Genomic DNA, 21,378 nt, shown 5'->3' on the forward strand with positions numbered 1-21,378 from the left:
ATAAATAATTTACGTTTTGTCCGTCGGAAAGAGGAGATTGATGCAAAACACACTGTAGGATTTGTAGGTTTCAACACAACCCATAATCATGATGTAAAAACACTTATTATCAAAGGTATAGTTCAGCCAAATAAATAAATAAATACAACTCTAAAACTTAACTTTTACATGGGAAAGTCTGAAAGTGAAGATTTAGAGTAAAAGTAATTTTGATCTGTTTCTCACCCACACTAATCATATCACTTCAGAAGATGTGGATTAATCTACTGGAGTCAAATGGATGACCTTTATGTTTCCTTTATGTGATTTTTGGAGCTACTAAGGTCTGATCACCATTCACTTGCATTGTAAGGAACAACAGAGCTGAAACATTCTTCTAAAAATCTTCAAGTGTTCAGCAGAAGAAAGAAAGTCATGAGGATAAATAAATGATGAGAAAATTTTCATTTTTGGGTGAAATCACTTTAAACTAATATATTTAATTTGTCTGAACTAACCTTCTTGGATCTCGAATTAGTAACTCAGAAAAATCTATAGAAACTTTATTTCAGTGCTATGATTATACATAGTTGTATCACTCTTTTAGCACGGTATGTAACAGACTTCATGTAATCCTTATAACAAACTTGAGATCTTGGACTTTAAAGCACCAGTATTATGATAATACTTAAAATTAAACGTATTCACTGGATGTTTTTAAAATATTTTTTGATATATTTTTCGCCTTTTTATGTTTTTCAGTACATTATTAGGTTCATTTAGCAAGGGTCGCAAACTCTTCATTAGGCAACTGTTCTTTATTTAAGGCTATTCTATTTGTTAGGCTATTGTATTGACATTGGAAGTTTCATTCATAATGTTTCCACCGTTATAAAATTTCACACTGTTGTTGTCCCTTGTACAGAGTCAAACCGGTAATACCTTACACCGTGGACACCCTAATGTACTAATTAAATTTTATGAATATATATATATATATATAACCCTAATATCTCTGAACAACTTAAAAACATTTTGTTCAACAAGTGAAGGCATCCTGAGGAGTTCTACTGTCTAAAAAAACAGATGGGCTCAGAAAAACAAGACTCTGTGGTGTAATCAAGTAGCCATTTAATTATTGCCATGAGGAAAAAAATTACCATCGCTATCCCCCTACAAACAGATTAATACTTTAAATATTAATAAATTATCAATTGATCTATTTACATACATCAATGAATTCCAAACGACTCATATAGTTTTCTTGACGATCATCCAATTTCTTTTTAATAAAGGCACACTTTGAACACCTATAAACTAGAGGTCTTTTCTAGGGTCCATAATGCCATGGCAACCACATCTCAAACAACAACAATGCCACGCTGCCGAAGCGTCGGTTGGAAGTACATTGAGAAGATAACGGTGAAATTTTAAATGGCTGCTTATTGAAAAAACCATCAAAATGTCGTCAAAGAAAGAAGTGCAGTTACCACCGCTGTCTCATTCTGTAAGGTAAGCTAGAAGCGCTTGAGGCATTAATGTTATTTTGTACACTAATGGCTTCTACAGACCAAGCGAGCGAGGTCGAAGGAGTCAGTTTAATCTTAATGCAGAATAGTTTACAAAACTCCGGTCAGTAAATGGGTAGTTGACAAATAACATGTCGATAAGATTTTTTTGGTTCAAATGTATACATGTACCGTACTTGCCACAATGTCATAATTTTCTCACCGGTGCTGTGTTCACGTTCAAACCGACTACACCGGTATTATCGCTGGTTGGACGCTAAGTGGTACAATGGGGTAATTCCCCTCAAGCAATAGCCTACACAATAACGCAAGACAGCTTGATTTCAAACTTTGAACTTTATTTTTATTTATTTTATTTAACACAAAATTGAAATAAATCTGAAGAAATGAAGTACAATTAAAATTTGTGTTGTTCAACTTTTTGAAAGATGGCTTTTCTACAGTTGTGAAGGGCGACATATTTTGACAACTAACATATACAACTACATCACTTATTGTGGTTTGTTGTGGGTTTAGTGTTGATGTTTTATTACCTTTCATCCCAGGACCTAGCTGTTTCAGAAGGGTAATGACTTTGAATATGTGTGAATACATTTGTTTTGTTCCCTCTTAGGGCTGGGCGACAAGAAATATGCTCACGATATTTTTATTTAAAATATATATATATATATATCAAATTACATCAGCAACCCCCCAGCCGAGGGATCAGTGAATATTCTTGCTTTAGTGATTTTGTATTGAAAATTAAATTCATTTAGCCTGTTTAAAAAAACTTAAACCAAAGACATTTCTAAATTCAAACTGCACTTCAAATGAAATAAAAAAAAAGCAATTAAAATAATGAAGTGGTCAAAATTTGCATATAACCGCCTTTCCATTTACCGTCACACAAGTATCCGTCTATATGACAACGGTGGAAAATTACTAATATTAAGATCTTCTAAATGTAAACATACTAATTATAATGATGATAATAATCACTGAAATATAAATCATGGTTCGAACGTGTATTATTTTATGATTTAATCACAGACGCTATAGCTGTGTTCTTGGTAGGACGCTCCCTTTGAACGCAGCAGTATACCGAGTGTCCTCCTTTAAACAAGTCTCGTTTAAACAAGACGGCCTTCGTAGGACAAACGGAAACGGAACGTAACATGGTTGCTATGACAGCACGCCACTCTTTAACAAGCGTTGAAGGTGAGAAGGGAACAAAGTCCCTTTAGAAAGGAATGTATGAGGTAAAATTTAGGAGAATTATAATGATGTAGAGAGAAAAGAAAATTGATTTTACAGGTGTACTTTTAGCCTATAATACTTTAATAATATATTAATATAATTATTCATAATATATACTCTGCTTCTATCTACTGAGTTACTTCAATTTGGGAATAAACATTTCTTGCAACATCATATTTACGGGCAAATTGGTGTTGTTTCTTTTTTTCTTTCTTTTTTACATTTCCATTGAAGCAAAGAATTGTGGGTTGTGAGTGACCATGAATGATACACCTGATGTATCCTCCGAATTCCCATGAATGAAAGAAGGCTGTATTCAAAGTGTCCAGCCTCGATGACGTATGCGGCTGACAAATGCGGCCTCCGGGGGACCCAGCCTTCCAAACGAGACACAGTATATGTGACTGCAGAATTGGAAATGAAGCGAACTTAACTCAGAGCACCTGCTGAGCTGAGATGAGATGTCTGAGGTCATTTGCAGCATTCTCATAGACCAGGGGTGGGGAACCCTGCTCAGACGGTGCATAGACGGGTTTTCTTAAAAATATAATAAAGTCTGTTTCTTCAAGTACAAGTGTGTCTAACAGCATTTCCTGTGTCGTTCCAAATCCGAGGTGTTACCAACCATGTACATTATATTCGCTACCTACAATTAAACGTCTTCTGTCAGTGCGCATGCTTTACTGCCTGTGTAATTTTAAACGTTGGTAAAAAACATCTGGCTTTCAGTACATTATTAGGTTCATTTAGCATGGGTCGCAAACTCATCATTTAAGGCTATTCTATTTGTTAGGCTATTGTATTGACATTGGAAGTTTCATTCATAATGTTTCCACCATTATAACATTTCACACTGTTGTTGTCCCTTGTACAGAGTCAAACCGGTAATACCTTACACCGTGGACACCCTAATGTACTAAGGAAATTATGGTAACACTTTACAATAAGTTTACATTTTTTTACATTAAATAACAACATAAGTTAACATGAACTAAGGTTAATTTCAACATATAGTAATAAAAAATAGCAGATGTTAACATGAGTTAATGCACTATGAACCAACAATTAACAATTATATTTTCATTAACATTAATATTTTCATTAAGTGCATTCAGTAATTTTTTTCTCATTTAAAATTTTTACTCCTAAAGCCTTGAAACGTATGTTTAAAAAATAAATCACTGCCACTCACAGGAGATGAAGGCTCCAGTCACACCAGTAGCCTTTTAAAAGCTATTTTATTTTACATGGAGAGGGTCCCCTCATGGGGGCTGCCATGTTGGGATCACATAACCAGCCGAATACTACTTGCTTATGTGCCCTTCAAATGGAGTCAGAAACATCGTTATTACAAGTTCCGAGCACAAGAACTATAAAGTGAAGTCGTAATTCCGAGTGGGAAACTCAGAATTACATGATACACGAGTTGCCAAGATGGGTTGTTGGAAGGTGTGTGTCAACAGGAAAGATGACGGAAACTAAAGATGTTGCAAATTTTTTTCAAATTCTGTACTTTATTTTAATTTAAATCTAAAAATAATTTGTTAGATACCATGCATTTTTAAATCATATATGTAGTGAATAAGTGTTGTAATTGCATTAATTTAGGTTTATTCACTGCTACAACAGAAAAATTGTTTTTTCCGTCATTCATTGTGTATTTGTTTGACTTCTTACATATTTTATTTCCCACATGAATGCTTGACTTGGAAGTACGGGCTTCATAGGTCCACTTGAAGGCAGTATTGATCTCATTAACCACCCTGTTATTTGACACTTTAACAAATGTATTAAATTAATTATGGCTAACTAGGAGTAGCCACATTTTTTCGTGCAAGTCGGTCCACTGTCGACCATGTTTGGAACGCTCTTGGGAGGCTGTTCCCAATCATGACAGTGCAGCTTCTATCTACTTGAATGGGGAAAGAATGAAATCTCCAAAACGGTTTGTCAAAATTATGAACAAAGAACATATTTTAAATTAGCAGTAAAATCTGACAACACTGTAACCATACATTGTGATTGTTTACTTCAGATTACGCTAAAACCCCAACATGTCCCGCCTTTTATAGCTAATGTGCATGCACATTCTCAGGTTGATTGACAGGTGATGTTATTCAAAAGGTGATTGTCTCTTTTACCTATAAGGCGGGACATCCTTTCTACATCCATTGACCAATAGGCATTCAAATTTCTCCCATTAATTTAAATAGAAGTGGCCCGTCTCTGCTAATTAATCTCTGGAGTAGCGCATTTTTACAGTGGCATTGGTAACTGAAGTCTATTGCGTTTTATGCTGAATTAAAAATTACTGAGTGCACCTTTAATAAATGCTATCAAACAATATATTATTCATTTTTAGTTAATGATACCTAATCGCATTAACTAATCTTAACGAATGGAAAAATATTGTAAAGTGTTACCAATTTTTTTAAAATCTTTTATGCCATTCACTTAAATAGTCCTACAGTCTAAAAATTTCATTTGAACTACCCAAAGACTCATTTACTGCTCCCTCTCTCTCTCTCTCTCTCTCTCTCGCTCTCGCTCTCTGATCTAGGTCATTACCTCACCTTCCTTCTGATGATAAAAGAGACAGCAGAGGAAACCAGCAACAAATTATCAGTAGCATTTCCACATCAAAGTTTCTTAAAGTAAGTTGGTTATTAACCTGCTTGCAAAATTGTTTTAATTAATATATAAACAGAATAAAAGATGGTGTTTTATAGTACTCCAAATTTCCAGTGATGCACAGATAGCTAACTGGCAGATAGATGTAAGCCTACTTAAAGCTGGCCAAATGTGAATTCTTAAAGGAATATTCCAGGTTCAATACAAGTTAAGCTCAATTGACAGCATTTGTAGCATAATGCTGATTACCACAATCAATTATTTTTCCTCCATCCTTTCCTTTAAAAAAGCAAAAATAGAGGTTAAAGTTACAGGCACTTTTAATGGAAGTGAATTGAGCCAATTTTTGGAGGGTTTAAAGGCAGAAATATGAGACTTATAATTTTATAAAAGCATTTAAATTGATTATTCTGATAAAACTTTGTGTTATTTGAACTGTAAAATTTTTAACTCTTAATTTTTTCAGTCATTTTAGGGTTTGTTGAATGTTATTATGTAAAAAAATTGACCCCATTCACTTCAACAGATCAACATATTTTTGCTTTTTTTTAAGAACAATTTTGTGGTAATGAATATTATGCCACATACATTGTCGATTGAGCTTAACTTGTATTAAAACCAGAATATTCCTTTCATCATAAATAAATAAATGACCTGAAATGAAATGATGAAAAAACACAAATAAATAAAACAAATATACTTTGATATCATACTGGAGTGGTGGTGGCGTAGTGGCTAAAGCACAGGGCTGTTAATCAGAAGGTCACAGGTTCTAACCCCACGGCCACCACCATTGTTTCCTTGAGCAAGGCACTTAACTCCAGGTTGCTCCGGGGGGATTGTCCCTGTAATAATTGCACTGTAAGTCGCTTTGGATAAAAGCGTCTGCCAAATGCGTAAATGTAATGTAAATGTACTTATTTGGGTTACTTGGTTTATCAGCCCTGAAGCACTAAAGGATTTTAATTTGAACATGTCTAATTATGCTGGATCACTCTGATTTCCCTCAGATCAAAGGTGGGGATACTTCAGTCTACCTTTCAACTGGGGCTGATCATGTTACCTCTGAAAACATCAGAAAACCCAGAGAAATAAGACGTCATGGGTACGGAAAGTTTTCCACATATCCTTTCAGTGCTCATTATTACAGATTCATTATTATGATTGTATTTTTCCAGATCTCTTACCCAGCCTCGTTTCTTGGAACAACTAAAGTGCTATCTCAAGAGACAGTTAGAAACCTTAGACACACATGACCCACAAGTCCAAGAGCTCCGACTACAGGTTTAACCCCCACTTTGTTACTGTTTTAGCATGTGTTTATACACAACTGACTACATGTATTAGGCTGAGTATTACATTCTCCACAAGGCATGTATGGCTCTATCCAAACATTAATGTGAATGTTGTGAATACACAGTGTGGATATATTGCATATGTCTTTGTTTCGTTTGCTGTTATTGTATTCAGAAAATAATGTTGCTGCCTTTGTCTGTGTGTCATGAAGGTTCACCAGGAGGTCTTTGGCTATTTAATTGAAGAATTTAAAACCTATAAGCCGATTTTTTCTATCATCAAAAACGAGTACGACATCACATTAGGTATGTACACATAATTTCTTGAAATGTGTGGAAAGGAACCTTTGAACTGGCAGCCTTGATCCTTACCACCACTTCAAGTTTATTGTCCATCCCCCAGCTGAGTCTGGTTTCTCCCAAGGTTTTTTTCTCCATTAACTAACTGAATTTTTGTTCCTTGCCACAGTCACCTTTGGCTTGCTTACTGGGGGCTTAAAGACAAAAACATTATGGCATGAATTTCAATTAAGTTTTTAAGTGAAGCTGTTCATTTGGAATTTTTATACAGAGGCCCTTCCCCAGTCCGTCCTCATCGAGGTTTGTGAGCGAGCGGCCGCTCCCCTCAATATCGAATGGCCAGCCCTACAAAGTGCCACTGACCAAGAGAGGGATGTGTACGACGGGAAACTCCTGGGACCCCCTCCCGCCCCGAGAAAACAACTTCTCCCCATCCTCCCTGCATGCGCAAAGCATATGAGGTATTTTTGGGGGGAACTGCTCGACCTTAAACATGGTCTCGCGGGCCTCGAATTGAAGGATATGATGGCCATTGGCATGGGTGACCCCCCCACCATTGAGCCCTCTATCGCCAGCACCTTAATCCCTCCCAAGGTGACCCCCCCCCCCAAGCCTGTTCTCCCCAACAAAATGGACCGATTTTCTGCCTCCATAACTAGGCCTCTTTCAAAGCCTCGGCCTTGGCTGTCAGGGCCCTCAACGTCTCATCCCTTCACTCTGCATACCAGGCTGAACTCCTGGTTGACATGGGGCAGCAACTAGAGAAAGGGACCCCCACACCCTCTCTGTGGAAGGAGATTGTCACAGTCAATGACCTTGTTCTCCTTATATGCCCGTCAGGCCGTCCAAGCCTGCAGGCGCTCTATGGCTTTCTCAGTTTTTAAATTTCAAATGTTCAATACCTTATCGCGCCGACGTGACCGAACCCGACCGTCATTTCAAAATATGTGTCCGAACCCGGCCCGGCCCGTCGGGCTCGGTTCGGGTATCCATCCTCTAATTCGAACCATAATGAATGGTACAGACTCCAGTTTGCCAGGAAAATCTTTTCTCACACAGAGAAGAGCGCTGCTCACATTCTGAAAGAAGAAATCTCCTCCCTCCTCGCGAAGGGGGTGATTCACATATTACCCCATGATCAATGCAATCAGGGGTTTTACTCCTGTTATTTCCTAATTCCAAAGAAGGATGGCTCTCTCCGTCCTATTATGGATCTTAGAGTGTTAAACAAACATTTTAAATAAAATTTCAGAATGTTAACACGGCACACTCACGCGCTCAATTCATCAGAACGACTGGTTCACATCAGTCGATCTGAAAGATGCTTTTTTCCACATCAGTATCTACCCCCCGCACAGGAAATTTTTCGTTTTGCCTATCAGGGTATATGCTACGAATACACAGGCCTGCCTTTCGGCCCCTCGCTGAGTCCGAGGGTGATCTGTCTATGTGCAGAGGCGAGCTTTGCGCCGCTGAGAATAATGGGTCTAAGGATCCTAACATGCATAGACGATTGGTTAATCATAGCCAATTCTATGGAGAAAGTGGTGCAAGACACTCGCCGTGTGCTCACGCACATCACATCACTCAGGTTCAGAGTGAACGTGAACGAGCAATTTTACCCCTGCCCAGAGTGTTATATTCCTGGGTCTGGAGCTGAATTCAATCTCCATGCGCACAGACCTTTCACAAGAACGCATTTGCTCTCTAATGAATTGTCTATCACAATTCAAGGAGGGGTCGAAAGTGCCATATCGCACATGTCTCAGATTACAGGGTCTTATGGCATCAGCTATTCAGGTTTTGCCTTTGGGCCTTCTGCGAATGAGGGAATTCATGAAGTGGGTTTTATCCCTCCACTTCAGCCCATTACGCGACCTCTGTCCCTCTGTCACAGTGACCCATGGGACATGGGACCCCTCTCGGGGCTGTTATGTTGTGAAAAGTGGTAACAACAGATACGTCCTTAACAGGGTGGGGAGCCACTCAGGAGGGCAGAACGGTGAACGGTTCATGGCCGAGCGAACTTCGTTCAGCCCACATAAATTATTTGGAGCTCATGACTGTATTGAAAGCTCTGAATCATTTTCTGCCCTGCTTGCAGGGGCATCATGTGCTCGTTCGCTGTGACAATACCACAGCAGTGGCAGACATCAATCGCCAGGGTGGCATGCACTCGCCCAAGCTTCATGCCCTAGCTCACAGGCTTTTAGTGTGGAGCAGGCGGCACTTCCTGTCGTTACGCACAACCCATGTTCCAGGCATTTTGAACAGGGTCGCGGACCTTCTGTCGAGGGGGAACCCGCTCTACGGAGACTGGTGACTCCACCCCCAGATAGTGGGCATGTTGTGGGAAAGATTCGGACAGGCGAACGTAGATCTCTTCGCCTCACGCAAAAACTCCTATTGTCCTATATTCTTATCGCTAAAGGACGAGGACGCACCCCTTGGCATGGACGCACTAGCCCACCCGTGGCCCAAAGTGCAGCTCTACGCATTTCCTCCCCTGTGCCTGTTAATACCTACCCTGGCCAGGGTTAGAGAGCAGGGCCTGTCCCTCATTTTGATAGCACCCAGGTGGCCCAAGGCACCATGGCTGGCAGAGATAAGTCCTCTTCTGCATGCCCAACTGTGGCCCCTCCCTCTACGCACATACCTGTTGTCTCAGGCGAACGGGGAAATATATCACCCACACCTGGACAGGGTGGCTCTTTGGGCTTGGCCCATGAGAGGACAAATTTAAGCTCGATGGGGCTTCCCCCACGGGTGGTTGCTACTATAAAGAACACTAGGGCCTCCTCCACAAGGTCCCTATATGACTGTAAGTGGCAAGTGTTTGAAGGGTGGTGTGATGGGCGTGGTTCCACATCATATCAGTGTTCAGTCTCTGAAATGTTGTGTTTTTTACAAAACCTTATGGATAAAGGGGGGGTCCATAATGTCATTTTGGGTTTGACGGCTCAACGGCAGGGCAGCACCCCCTCATTCGTAGATTTATGACGGGTGCCCGCCGTTCTCTCCCAGTTACTAGGAGAACTGTTCCTGAGTGGGACCTCTCCATGGTCTTTCTAGACAGTGTTGCTCCTGGCCTTAGCATCAGCTAAACGTGTCAGTGACCATGCACTCGTTCATTCTTCTTGCACTAAATTCTCTCTAGTGGAGATAAGGTTTTTCTTAAGCCTAACCCGGCCTTTATGCCAAAATGCTTCCCCGCATTCTCGTGTGAGGTAATGGAGCTTTCTGCTTTTCATCCTCCTCATTTTTCATCTGCTGAGGATCAGAGGCTGAATGGTCTGTGTCCGGTCCGTGCCCTGCAGGCTTACTTGGATAGGACCAGTGCTTTTCGGAAGAGTAATCAGCTCTTTATCTCTTGGGCCCCCCCCCTCACTCGGGGAATCCCATTTCTAAGCAACGCCTCTCACATTGGCTTGTGGAAGCTATAATTTTGGCTTATGAATCTAGGGGAGTGCTGCCTCCAGAAGGCATCAGAGCCCACTCCACAAAGGGCATGGCCACCTCTTGGGCTCTGTTCAGGGGAGTTTCATTGCAGGACATCTGTTCTGCTGCCAGCTGGGCTTCTCCCCATACTTTTGTATGTTACTACCAGCTGGATGTTACCAGGACCCCGGTAGCTCATTCTGTCTTGGGGGTGGGTTCTTCATAGCCCCTCCCCTGTTAGCTCCTTTTCTTTATTTATTATATATATATATATATATATATATATATATATATATATATATATATATATATATATATATATATACACAGGTGAAACTCGAAAAATTAGAATATCGTGCAAAAGTTCATTCATTTCAGTAATTCAACTTAAAAGGTGAAACTAATATATTATATAGACTCATTACAAGCAAAGTAAGATATTTCAAGCCTTTATTTGATATAATTTTGATGATTATGGCTTACAGCTTATGAAAACCCCAAATTCAGAATCTCAGAAAATTAGAATATTGTGAAAAGGTTCAGTATTGTAGGCTCAAAGTGTCACACTCTAATCAGCTAAACACCTGCAAAGGGTTCCTGAGCCTTTAAATGGTCTCTCAGTCTGGTTCAGTTGAATTCACAATCATGGGGAAGACTGCTGACCTGACAGTTGTGCAGAAAACCATCATTGACACCCTCCACAAGGAGGGAAAGCCTCAAAAGGTAATTGCAAAAGAAGTTGGATGTTCTCAAAGTGCTGTATCAAAGCACATTAATGGAAAGTTAAGTGGAAGGGAAAAGTGTGGAAGAAAAAGGTGCACAAGCAGCAGGGATGACCGTAGCCTGGAGAGGATTGTCAGGAAAAGGCCATTCAAATGTGTGGGGAGCTTCACAAGGAGTGGACTGAGGCTGGAGTTACTGCATCAAGAGCCACCACACACAGACGGGTCCTGGACATGGGCTTCAAATGTCAAACGTCTTACCTGGGCTAAAGAAAAAAGAACTGGTCTGTTGCTCAGTGGTCCAAAGTCCTCTTTTCTGATGAGAGCAAATTTTGCATCTCATTTGGAAACCAAGGTCCCAGAGTCTGGAGGAAGAATGGAGAGGCACACAATCCAAGATGCTTGAAGTCCAGTGTGAAGTTTCCACAGTCTGTGTTGGTTTGGGGAGCCATGTCATCGGCTGGTGTTGGTCCACTGTGCTTTATTAAGTCCAGAGTCAACGCAGCCGTCTACCGGGACATTTTAGAGCACTTCATGCTTCCTTCAGCAGACAAGCTTTATGGAGATGCTGACTTCATTTTCCAGCAGGACTTGGCACCTGCCCACACTGCCAAAAGTACCAAAACCTGGTTCAATGACCATGGTATTACTGTGCTTGATTGGCCAGCAAACTCGCTTGACCTGAACCCCATAGAGAATCTATGGGGCATTGCTAAGAGAAAGATGAGAGACATGAGACCAAACAATGCAGAAGAGCTGAAGGCCGCTATTGAAGCATCTTGGTCTTCCATAACACCTCAGCAGTGCCACAGGCTGATAGCATCCATGCCACGCCGCATTGAGGCAGTAATTAATGCAAAAGGGGCCCAAACCAAGTACTGAGTATACTTTTCAGAGGGCCGACATTTCTGTATTTAAAATCCTTTTTTTTATTGATTTCATGTAATATTCTAATTTTCTGAGATTCTGAATTTGGGGTTTTCATAAGCTGTAATCCATAATCATCAAAATTATATCAAATAAAGGCTTGAAATATCTTACTTTGCTTGTAATGAGTCTATATAATATATTAGTTTCACCTTTTAAGTTGAATTACTGAAATTAATGAACTTTTGCACGATATTCTAATTTTTCGAGTTTCACCTGTATATTAGAAAGTAAGAAAAAGGGGTTATTGTGCCGGTTGGCTGTGCACATTCATGTCACCAAGCATGCATTAACATTCCTGCCTGGGTGTTGTCTTTACTGTATGCTGCTGGGCTGATTTTTATGTTTGTGCCACTAACATGTTACTTATGCTCTACCAGTACACAGTTCTCACTTGTGTGCTTCAGGGTTGCCATGTGTGTGATTATGGGACGTGTCAAGTACCGCCTCCTTGGGGCGACCGTTCCCTTTACTGGCTTGCAGGACCTCACTGTGAGTGTATTGTGCAATCGGGGAGCTGTCCATGTCTCCCATAGGTGGATCTCGAACACGAGATGATGAAAGAGAACAATAGGTTACTCACGTAACCCCGTTTCTCTGAAACATCGAGTGGAGAGATCCACCAAGCTTGCCCCGCTTGCTGCACGAGATATACTTACTGAGGAGCAGCAGCACGTGCAGGTCGTTATATGCTCTTAGATAAGGGGGTGGGTCCTTACCAAGCATAGGTCACGCGCTTCTGTCTGTCTAGCCAGACTTGGTGCAATTGGATGCTTCTGCAGAGGTCAGGTACGGTACGGATGCCCTTCCCATAGGTGGATCTCTCCACTCGATGTTTCAGAGAACCGGGTTACGTGAGTAACCTATTGTTTGTGCCACTTATAACATTAACTTGACCGCAAGGTGCGCAAACATTTCCCCTGATTTATAATGAGAATCGTTTATAAATCAGCGCTTACGAAAATGTACCACTGTTTTATTGTACTGCAGTAAGTGTTTTTTGTTTTTTTTGGGCAGAATGAAGAAATTAAAGACAGCCATACAGTAAATATGAGTATTGTCCTAGTTTTGGTTAGATTATGACCAGTGTTTCCTTAAAATACTGCCTTAACAGGGATAGCACAAAGGTGTGTGTGACTTTGATTGCACCATTAAACTTAGGTAGGACCCTACATATAAACTTAATATTTAAGGAGGCCTCCGACCAGGAGTAACTGATGGAATAAAAAAGCAGACTCTTTTAATAACATCAATGAACTCATGTTTTGTCATTAGCCATCAAGGAGCTTCAGGTAATAATTTAGCTATCTAGGAAATTTCTAGATATTTTTAATTGAATAGGCTACATTTTTCATTTTACCTATTTCAGGATGTGTGACTATATGGCTGATTTAGTTTTTAAACAAAATGTAAATCCTGAACTCCAACTTGGGTTATACTCATATCTCATTGACAGTGTTTTACTTCACAACATAATTGTTTTTTATTATTATTATAATTGTTTTTACATATGTAAATTAGGGATTTGTGAAACTAGTCGACTAAATGTTACAGCTGCTGCTAGTCGGCATTGGAAATGATAGTCGACTAGTCTGTTAATATTGAATTCACATAAAAAATGTATTTACACAATCATTGCGTTATATTGTTTTTATCATTACTTAAAAAATTATTATTAACACAATTATTTAATAAGCATTTGTCTGGAGGATGATTTCATGCTTCTCTCTTTCACTCGTGGTGTGCACAGAACAATGTCCTGATGAGCAAAACATGGTATGTTATCAAACCCCATGCCCCGTCACACTGATGGTACTCAAAAAAAATCTCCAAGGTTGGCAGGTCTGCTATTTATATTGTGAAAAGCGCTTTACAAATAAAACTGACTTGACTTGAGCATTGTATTAAATAATAAGCCATAGTTGCAATAAAAATTAATTAAATTAATTTCATACCTTGCTGATATAAAAAAATAATCTGAGAGAAAAAAAATATTTTATTTGTTTATTTTACAGGGACAGTGCTCATTAATTAACAGTAAAATAACTGTAAATGAGCCAGAGTTAGTTCAACAGGCTAATTTTAATCTGTTGTCCCTGGCCAGTTATTATGAAGGCAACCTAAAATCAAGATATAAAAAACATAAAATGACTTTTACAGTCCACAAATAATAACAACATAGAAAAATAGTGATAAGACAGATACAACACACAACAATAAGTAACAAGCAACATCAGCACACAAACATAGGCTAAAACATACTGAGAGATTTCAAAGTCTTACACAAGACAATCTGCTAGCATGCCACAATTCTCAGTAGGCAGTCAGTAGTCTAATGTGCACATATCTGATTATCAATTAGCCAGTTCTTAAGCTGACCTGTAAAAGAACGATAAGTGTTTGTTTCTCTTATCAGCCTTGGCAATAGATTCCACTGTTTAGTAGCTGTTACAGAGAAAGCTGACTGACTAAAGGCACTTTTTCGAGTGGAAATAATACAGTCCCCTCTTGTGATACCTCTGGTGACATGAGTGCCTGCTCTCTGCGTAACAAATCTCTTCAGTGGAGGTGGGGCCGTGCTATGCAATATCTTATAAACTAGACAAAGATTACTGTAAGTGATCAAGTTTTCCCAACTCAGAAGTCTATGGGTATTTAAGATTTGACAGGTGTGAAAACTATTAGGTTTCTGAACTAAAACTTTAAGAGTATGTTTATAAAGACTTTCAAGTGACTTCATTGTAGACTTGTTAGCTTGTGCCCAGCTTGTCAAACAGTATGTAAAATGAGGGATAATCATGGCATTCATATATATCATAGCAGTTTCAAAGCTGAAAGATTCCCTAACAAATCTAAAATTACTTAAATTAAATCTAACTCGTTTACACATACTTTTTACATGAGTTCTAAAACAGAGATTCGAATCAATCCAAACACCCAGATACTTGTATTCAGTCACAACTTGCAAATTTTGACCTGATATCATTATGTCAGGGTCTGGAACGCTACATGGTCGCTTTGAAAAGAACATGCTAACCGTTTTACAAACATTTAACGTTAGACATGATCTGTCAAGCCGTGTTGTGATATAGTTCATTGCACTGATTAGTTTTGAATCAGTGCAATGATTCAATTTCAGTTATTTGTTTGTAAATTACCCTAGCTTTTCATTCATCTTACCAGCCCACTCTGATATAAGCTATACCAGCATATTTTAAATAAAGTAGAATGAAATACTAAAAATAATAGTTGGGTGTTAATGTCTGTCCCAGCACACCTTCGTGAACAGATCAGGGATCTACTACCACTGCGAGCAAAGGTAGTGCTGGTGTCGGAACAGTGTGAGAAGAGGATTCTGGATCTACAGGTGCAGGAGAGGGATGAGATCAGAGCTCTGAAGCAAGAGTGTCGACGTCTGCAGAGCATCATTGAGAGTATGAGGGGACAACAAAGTGCCCTGCAGATTCAGGTGGAGCCTATTTTATTTTACTCTCCATTCTGGTCTTTGTATAGATCTGCATAATTTTGAAAAACTGGTCATGAAATTCTTTGTCAAAAATTCTTATTAACATTTAATCACATATTACTTTGAAATTAAATAATCACATAAAGCTTTTTCTCAGACATTGAAAACACACTTAGGTCTGTATGTTATTTCTCCCACAGGTTGATCGTCTAAAAGAAGACCTGGCCACCCAGTATCAGTTATACAGGGATGAACGTGATGCGCGAAGGCTGCTCATTGCCAAAGTCAGCAGCATGCACTCTACCCAGGATATTGAAGATGATGACAACAAGGAAGGTTTTAACATTTGATGATTATTTGATGTATCAATAGTGGACATGGTAGCAAAAAAAATCTTTAACTTAATTTAATCTTATTTAATGTGAAGTTACCTTAGTGTCATAACTATGTTATGATAATTTCAATTTATACTACATGTATTTAAGCAATTTGGCACACACTTTTATCCAGAGTGATTAACTCTTGGGGTCAATAGATAACAGATAGTATAGGAAAAAATGTATTGGAATAGTTTCTTTAAGGGAAGGAAACTGGTGCCCACAATCTTGCTATTTAAAAAAAAAAAAAAATCTTCAGGAAAAAGGGAGAAAATAGTGGATGGGGTTGATAGTGATGAGAAGGTGCAGAACAGTTTCCTGCGGTTTGAGGTAGTGGTTTCGAGCTTTGCTTGTTTCTCTCAGAGGCGAAACCTGAGGATCCTGGAATGCTGAAGCTGGCTTTGCAAGTGTGTAGAGAGGATCTTACCAAAGCCCAGTTAGAGCTCAACCGCCTGCAAGCAGAATATGACAATGTGGTCCCTCTGCGAGACTGGGAGAACCTGAATCGTGTGCATGAGGAGACTTTAATGAAGGTATTGAGAAATGCCTTTCACCATTCATGTTTTAAATCTAAAAAATTGAATGTCAAATATTATATGAACCTGGGAGTTCTCCAACTTTTACAGATTTTTCTTTTTTTTGTTTGTTAAAACTAGAGTTGATACCTCAGAATGCTTTGGTAATTTCCGGTATGGTAGGATGAAATTGTCCTACAGTATATTTCATCTGTTGTAAACTTAAACAACAACATCCAAAAGAACAACTGTTATACATCAATATTCTGTATCCTTTCTACAGACACAGTATAGGCCAACACAGTAAAACGATAATATTTGATTTCTGTCCTTGTTGCAGCTGGAAACCTATCAAACACACTTTGAAAAGATGAAGTCAGAGTATGACACACTGCTTGAAGTTCATCGGCAGGTGTAGTTATGCAGTGAGACAGCCTTCAGAATTAACTGGGATTCTATAATAATAATTAAAAAACTCAAATGGGAAGTTTGTCTGCTTACTGAACTTTATTCTATTCAACAGTCAGCACCAGCAGTGTTGCACTCAAATCAGTCCATGATGCAACCCAGCTCAAATAATAATCGCAGTGTTACTCCCAGACCTAATTGGGAACAATGTTCAGGTATGAGTATCTGGATTTTCATAAAGCCAGATTTTCCCCTTCTCTAGATATAGCCCAGTTGAACATATGCCAGAGATAATTTGTGTAATGTGTAATAGAAATACTTGGGGGCAATGAGCGATGCAAAGAGCTCTTTGAAGGTCAATCCAGCCAAAAGAAGTTGGAGATCTTCCTGCAGGAGCTGAATGGAAAGGTCCTTGACCAAAATGAGTTCTTCACTGGTCTTGTAAGTTTTCCTAACCTCAAACCAATAGCAATTTAGTGTTATTATTTGCATCATTTATGTTTCAGGTGTACAGTGACAAGAAAGAAAATATGTAAACCCTTTGGAATTAGCTGGTTTTCTGCATTAGTTCTCATCAAAGTATAGACAAACACAATGTACTTAAGCTAACAACACACAATTATAATCTTTCATGGCTTTATTTAACACATCTATTTAAACATTCATAATGGTGTAGTAATTCAAAGTAGGTAACCCCTTGGAAGCAGCAAAGCAGCACCAAATTATGATGCTCCCTCCACCGTACTTCACCATTGGGATGATGTTTTCATGCTGATCTGTTGTACATTTTTACACCATATGTAGTCCTGCGTGTTCTTCCCAAACAATTCAACCTTAGTTTGATCAGTCTACAAAACATTTTCCCTGTAGTGTTGTGGATTGTCAAGGCTGTTTTTGGCTAACTTTATGCTTATAGCAATTTTTATTATTTTTTTTGTTGGAAAGCAGCAGCTTCTTCCAGAATGTCATGCAATGAACACCATGCTTGTTTATTGTTTTCTGTGTAGTAGACTCATGAACGGAGATGTTAACCAGTTCCAGTTTTTCCTTTAAATCTTAGCTGTCTGTAACGGGGTTTACAGGATGAGCAAGGAGGAGGTGTGAACTGGCAGAACAGTCATCATAATTTTAATGACATAACTGAACTTAAATAAACACATAGACACACACACACACACACACACACAGTTGCCACATGCATGTTCTCTCTAACTGGTACCTCCGGCTCGTCTTTATCCCCCTCCCGGCTGATTAGGACAATTCAGCACTGGGCAACCTTGGATACCAGGTTGCCAACTCCTGACTCTAATTAGCTTTTGTTGACATCATTAGCCTAAGGGTTCACATACTTTTTATAACCTTCACTGTGAATGTTGTAATGATGTATTCAATATGTACATGAACAATACAATAATTTCTGTGTTATTAAAACAGATTGTGTTTGCTCATTATTGTAACTTGGATGAAGATCAAACCAGATTTTAAGACAAATGTATACATGCGGTAAATGCAGATAATTCCAAAGGGTTCACATACTTTTGCTTGCCACTGTAAATTCTAATCTACAATATGTTTTTTTATTGGTAGCACTAGACTCAATTTAATAAGCTTTACTAGGTTAAATTATTCAAGTTGTTTTCATAGGGCACCTCCAATGACGTCCCCATTTATCTACGCTATGAGGGGAAACTTAAGAATCTTAAGCTCAAGAAAGCTGATGTAGTTAAAGTAATCAAGGAAATCTGGAGGGACAAAATATCAGAGAATGAGAAGGTATGCCCTACCTGTATCCTCTCTGATTTGTACGAGAAATAACAAGTTAAAGACCATTCGTTTTTCCTTTGATATTCAGTATTGTGTTTCTGTACACCCTTTTCTTCAATAAAGAGTGATGACTGCAGAGATCTGAAGGTGTTTCTACACAGCTATCTTGTGGAACATTATAAGGAGAAGGCTGGAGAGTGGGCTTACAGCTTGATGGAAAGCATCAAAAACTATCTTGAAGATGATCTCATTTGTCTTTTCAATGACATCCTTATGGGGAAGGTTTGTGCGTTTTGTGATTACTGTCCACAAAAGCAGATTTTGCAGGTTATATAGAACCTCTGTGACATAAAGAAACACCAAAACATTGGTCTCTTTTTAATAAACTTATTGTCAAGCAACCATATCACCCTCTAGCTCAAGACTGGTTGCTTACTGAAGCTAAGCAGGACTGACCCTGGTCAGTACCTGGATGGGAGACCTCTTGGGAAAACTAAGGTTACTGCTGGAAGAGGTATTAGGCAGTCCTTTGGATGAGATGTTAAACCGAGGTACTGACTCTCTGTGGTCATAAAAAAATCCCAGGACAATTCTTGAAAAGAGTAGGGGTATAACTCCTGTGTCCTGGCTAAATTCCCCCATTAGCCCTTATCAATCATGGCTTCCTAATAATCCCCATCCATTAATTGGCTCTATCACTCTACTCTTGCCTCTCCACCAATAGCTGGTGTTTAGAGAGAGTACAGGCCCATTATGGCTGCATCACACACACTGGTGGTGGTTGAGGAGAGTCCCCTGCTCACTGTGTAAAGCACTATGTAAATGTAACATTCATTCATAAGCCCTCATCATGGCAATGCTGAGGGAGGGATTCCCTGTTTTATTGAGATCATTATATATTTACTGATATGTTGCTAAATTTATTTTTGTGGCAGGTGGATGAAAGTATCTACCATGGACAGAATCAGCTGCTTTCTCACTTGCTCAAAGTTTTAATTCAAAGTGACATAACAGAATGTGGATCACTAACTGTTGAAGAATTTAGGTGAGGAAATGAAAACATGTTCCTTTAGTAGAATTTCTTATAGTAAGTGCAGTCTTTGATTTAAATAACATTAAGAATAATGATAGTATAATAATGGTTGAAACATAATTGTTACAATATGTGCTGATTTTCAGAGAGGCATTAAGGAAGGCTTTCCCCCTAAAGTCAGAGCAAGACATACAGGAGCTGTTGGCGATTGCTCAGACAGAGCTGAAGAGAAATGCAGTACGAATAGCTTATCAGAAACTTTATACAGAGGTCAGGTCCCAAATTTCACATTAAGCACATCAGGAAAAACTTAATTTATATTGAAAATCATGAAATATAAGAATTGTATTTGACCTCTTTCAAAAAATTATTACCAAAAGATGTGTACATCTCGTTTCCACCCCAGGACACAAATGGAAGGCACAAAGAATTCCTGAGTTTGGTTAAAAATCAGGCTACCGCTGAGAGACTCCAGTATATCACTGAGCTCAGGGTACAACTGGAAGGCAAAGGGTGAGAGATCATAATTCACTGTTTACAAAATTGTATGAGTACTATAATTAGAGATCACAGGGAAGAGCCACACTTAACTAAACCAGTTTAGTTTGAAATATTGTTATTTGACATTGTTCTTTCCTGTTTACCCTCAACATAGGGAAGTGGATGCAGAGCATCTAAGGGCTGCCTTCAAGACCATCGATCCCTCACTGGATTCTGCAACCCTTGACTGGAACCTCAGTGTAGCTTTTCAGACAAAGGCGTGCGAATTACAAACTCACACTTTGGATACCGAGGTTGTGCTACAGCATCTCTCTGTGGCTAATGTGAAAAGGTCAGGGCCAAAATAAAGACCATTGTCCAGTCAAGCACATGGCTTTACTCTTGTACTGTGTATTTCTAGCACATAGCACAGGTATAACATGCACAGCACAGGACACAGAAATGTCTCTGTTAAAGGAATATTCCGGGTTCAATACAAGTTAAGATCAATCGACAGCATTTTTGGCATAATGTTGACATCCAAAACAATCTTTAAAAAAAAAAAAGCCAAAATCGAGGTTATAGGAAGTGAATGGGGCCAATTTTGGAGGGTGTAAAGGCAGAAATGAGAAGCTTATAATTTTATAAAAGCAATTACATTAATTTGTCTGTTAAAACTTGTGTATTATGTGAGCTGTTGTTGTCTGAATAGTAATCATTTTAGGGTTTGTTTACATTACATAGTTGGCTTTAAACAGAAAAGGTTAGTAAGTGATTTATCAAACTAAAATCATGTAATCATGCATATTGTTTATGTCTTGTGGCTATACTTTTGAAAAGGTGATTATTTTAATGTGTATGGATTGGCCTCATTTACTTCCATTGTATGTGCCTCACTGGAACCCAGATTTTTTATTTTTTTCAAAGAAAGGAGGGACGAGTCAAAATTTGTTTTTGTGGTAATCAGTATTACGCTACAAATGCTGTCAATTGAGCTTGTATTGAACCTGGAATATTCCTTCAAAAGTTTGCATATTACTGTTATGTCTGTCTATTATGCATATTATTGTGTAATAATTAGATATTTAAAAAAAGTAGACCGGGGCTAGCTGTCACATGGGGAAGTTCTCACAAGGACTCAGAATCAATTAATTGTGTAAATGTGTTTATCTTTAGCAGAAGTTTTGCATATAGGTTTCAAACAGTTTATTAAAAACTATCTTAAATTAGTTTTGTTGTTGTTGTTGTTTATTTAATCCTCCAAAGTAAATTTTT

The 21,378-nt window shown here is 38.8% G+C and overlaps 1 protein-coding gene across 1 annotated transcript; it reads left to right on the forward strand.

Annotated features, from left to right (window-relative positions):
- The first annotated feature begins 1,354 nt into the window (after nucleotides 1-1,354).
- On the forward strand, nucleotides 1,355-21,332 carry tsnaxip1 (translin-associated factor X interacting protein 1). Its single transcript, XM_052151881.1, has 17 exons — nucleotides 1,355-1,491; nucleotides 5,308-5,401; nucleotides 6,389-6,483; nucleotides 6,557-6,662; nucleotides 6,886-6,979; nucleotides 15,333-15,529; nucleotides 15,727-15,862; nucleotides 16,267-16,436; nucleotides 16,759-16,830; nucleotides 16,942-17,041; nucleotides 17,140-17,267; nucleotides 18,471-18,599; nucleotides 18,714-18,872; nucleotides 19,526-19,635; nucleotides 19,770-19,893; nucleotides 20,030-20,136; nucleotides 20,279-21,332. Exons 1-17 carry the CDS (start codon nucleotides 1,442-1,444, stop codon nucleotides 20,469-20,471), a joined length of 2,064 nt encoding a protein of 687 aa, XP_052007841.1. The 5' UTR covers nucleotides 1,355-1,441; the 3' UTR covers nucleotides 20,472-21,332.
- The last annotated feature ends 46 nt before the right edge of the window (nucleotides 21,333-21,378 follow it).

The sequence above is a fragment of the Xyrauchen texanus genome, chromosome 21 (genome assembly GCF_025860055.1).
Source record: "Xyrauchen texanus isolate HMW12.3.18 chromosome 21, RBS_HiC_50CHRs, whole genome shotgun sequence".
NCBI lineage: Eukaryota > Metazoa > Chordata > Actinopteri > Cypriniformes > Catostomidae > Xyrauchen > Xyrauchen texanus.

Coding starts and splice junctions, on each gene's coding strand:
- tsnaxip1 (XM_052151881.1), top strand. CDS start 1,442: ATGTCGTCAAAGAAAGAAGTGCAGTTACCACCGCTGTCTCATTCTGTA. Junction 17,042..17,139: donor TAATTGGGAACAATGTTCAG/GTATGAGTATCT, acceptor AATGTGTAATAG/AAATACTTGGGGGCAATGAG. Junction 19,636..19,769: donor CTAACTGTTGAAGAATTTAG/GTGAGGAAATGA, acceptor GCTGATTTTCAG/AGAGGCATTAAGGAAGGCTT.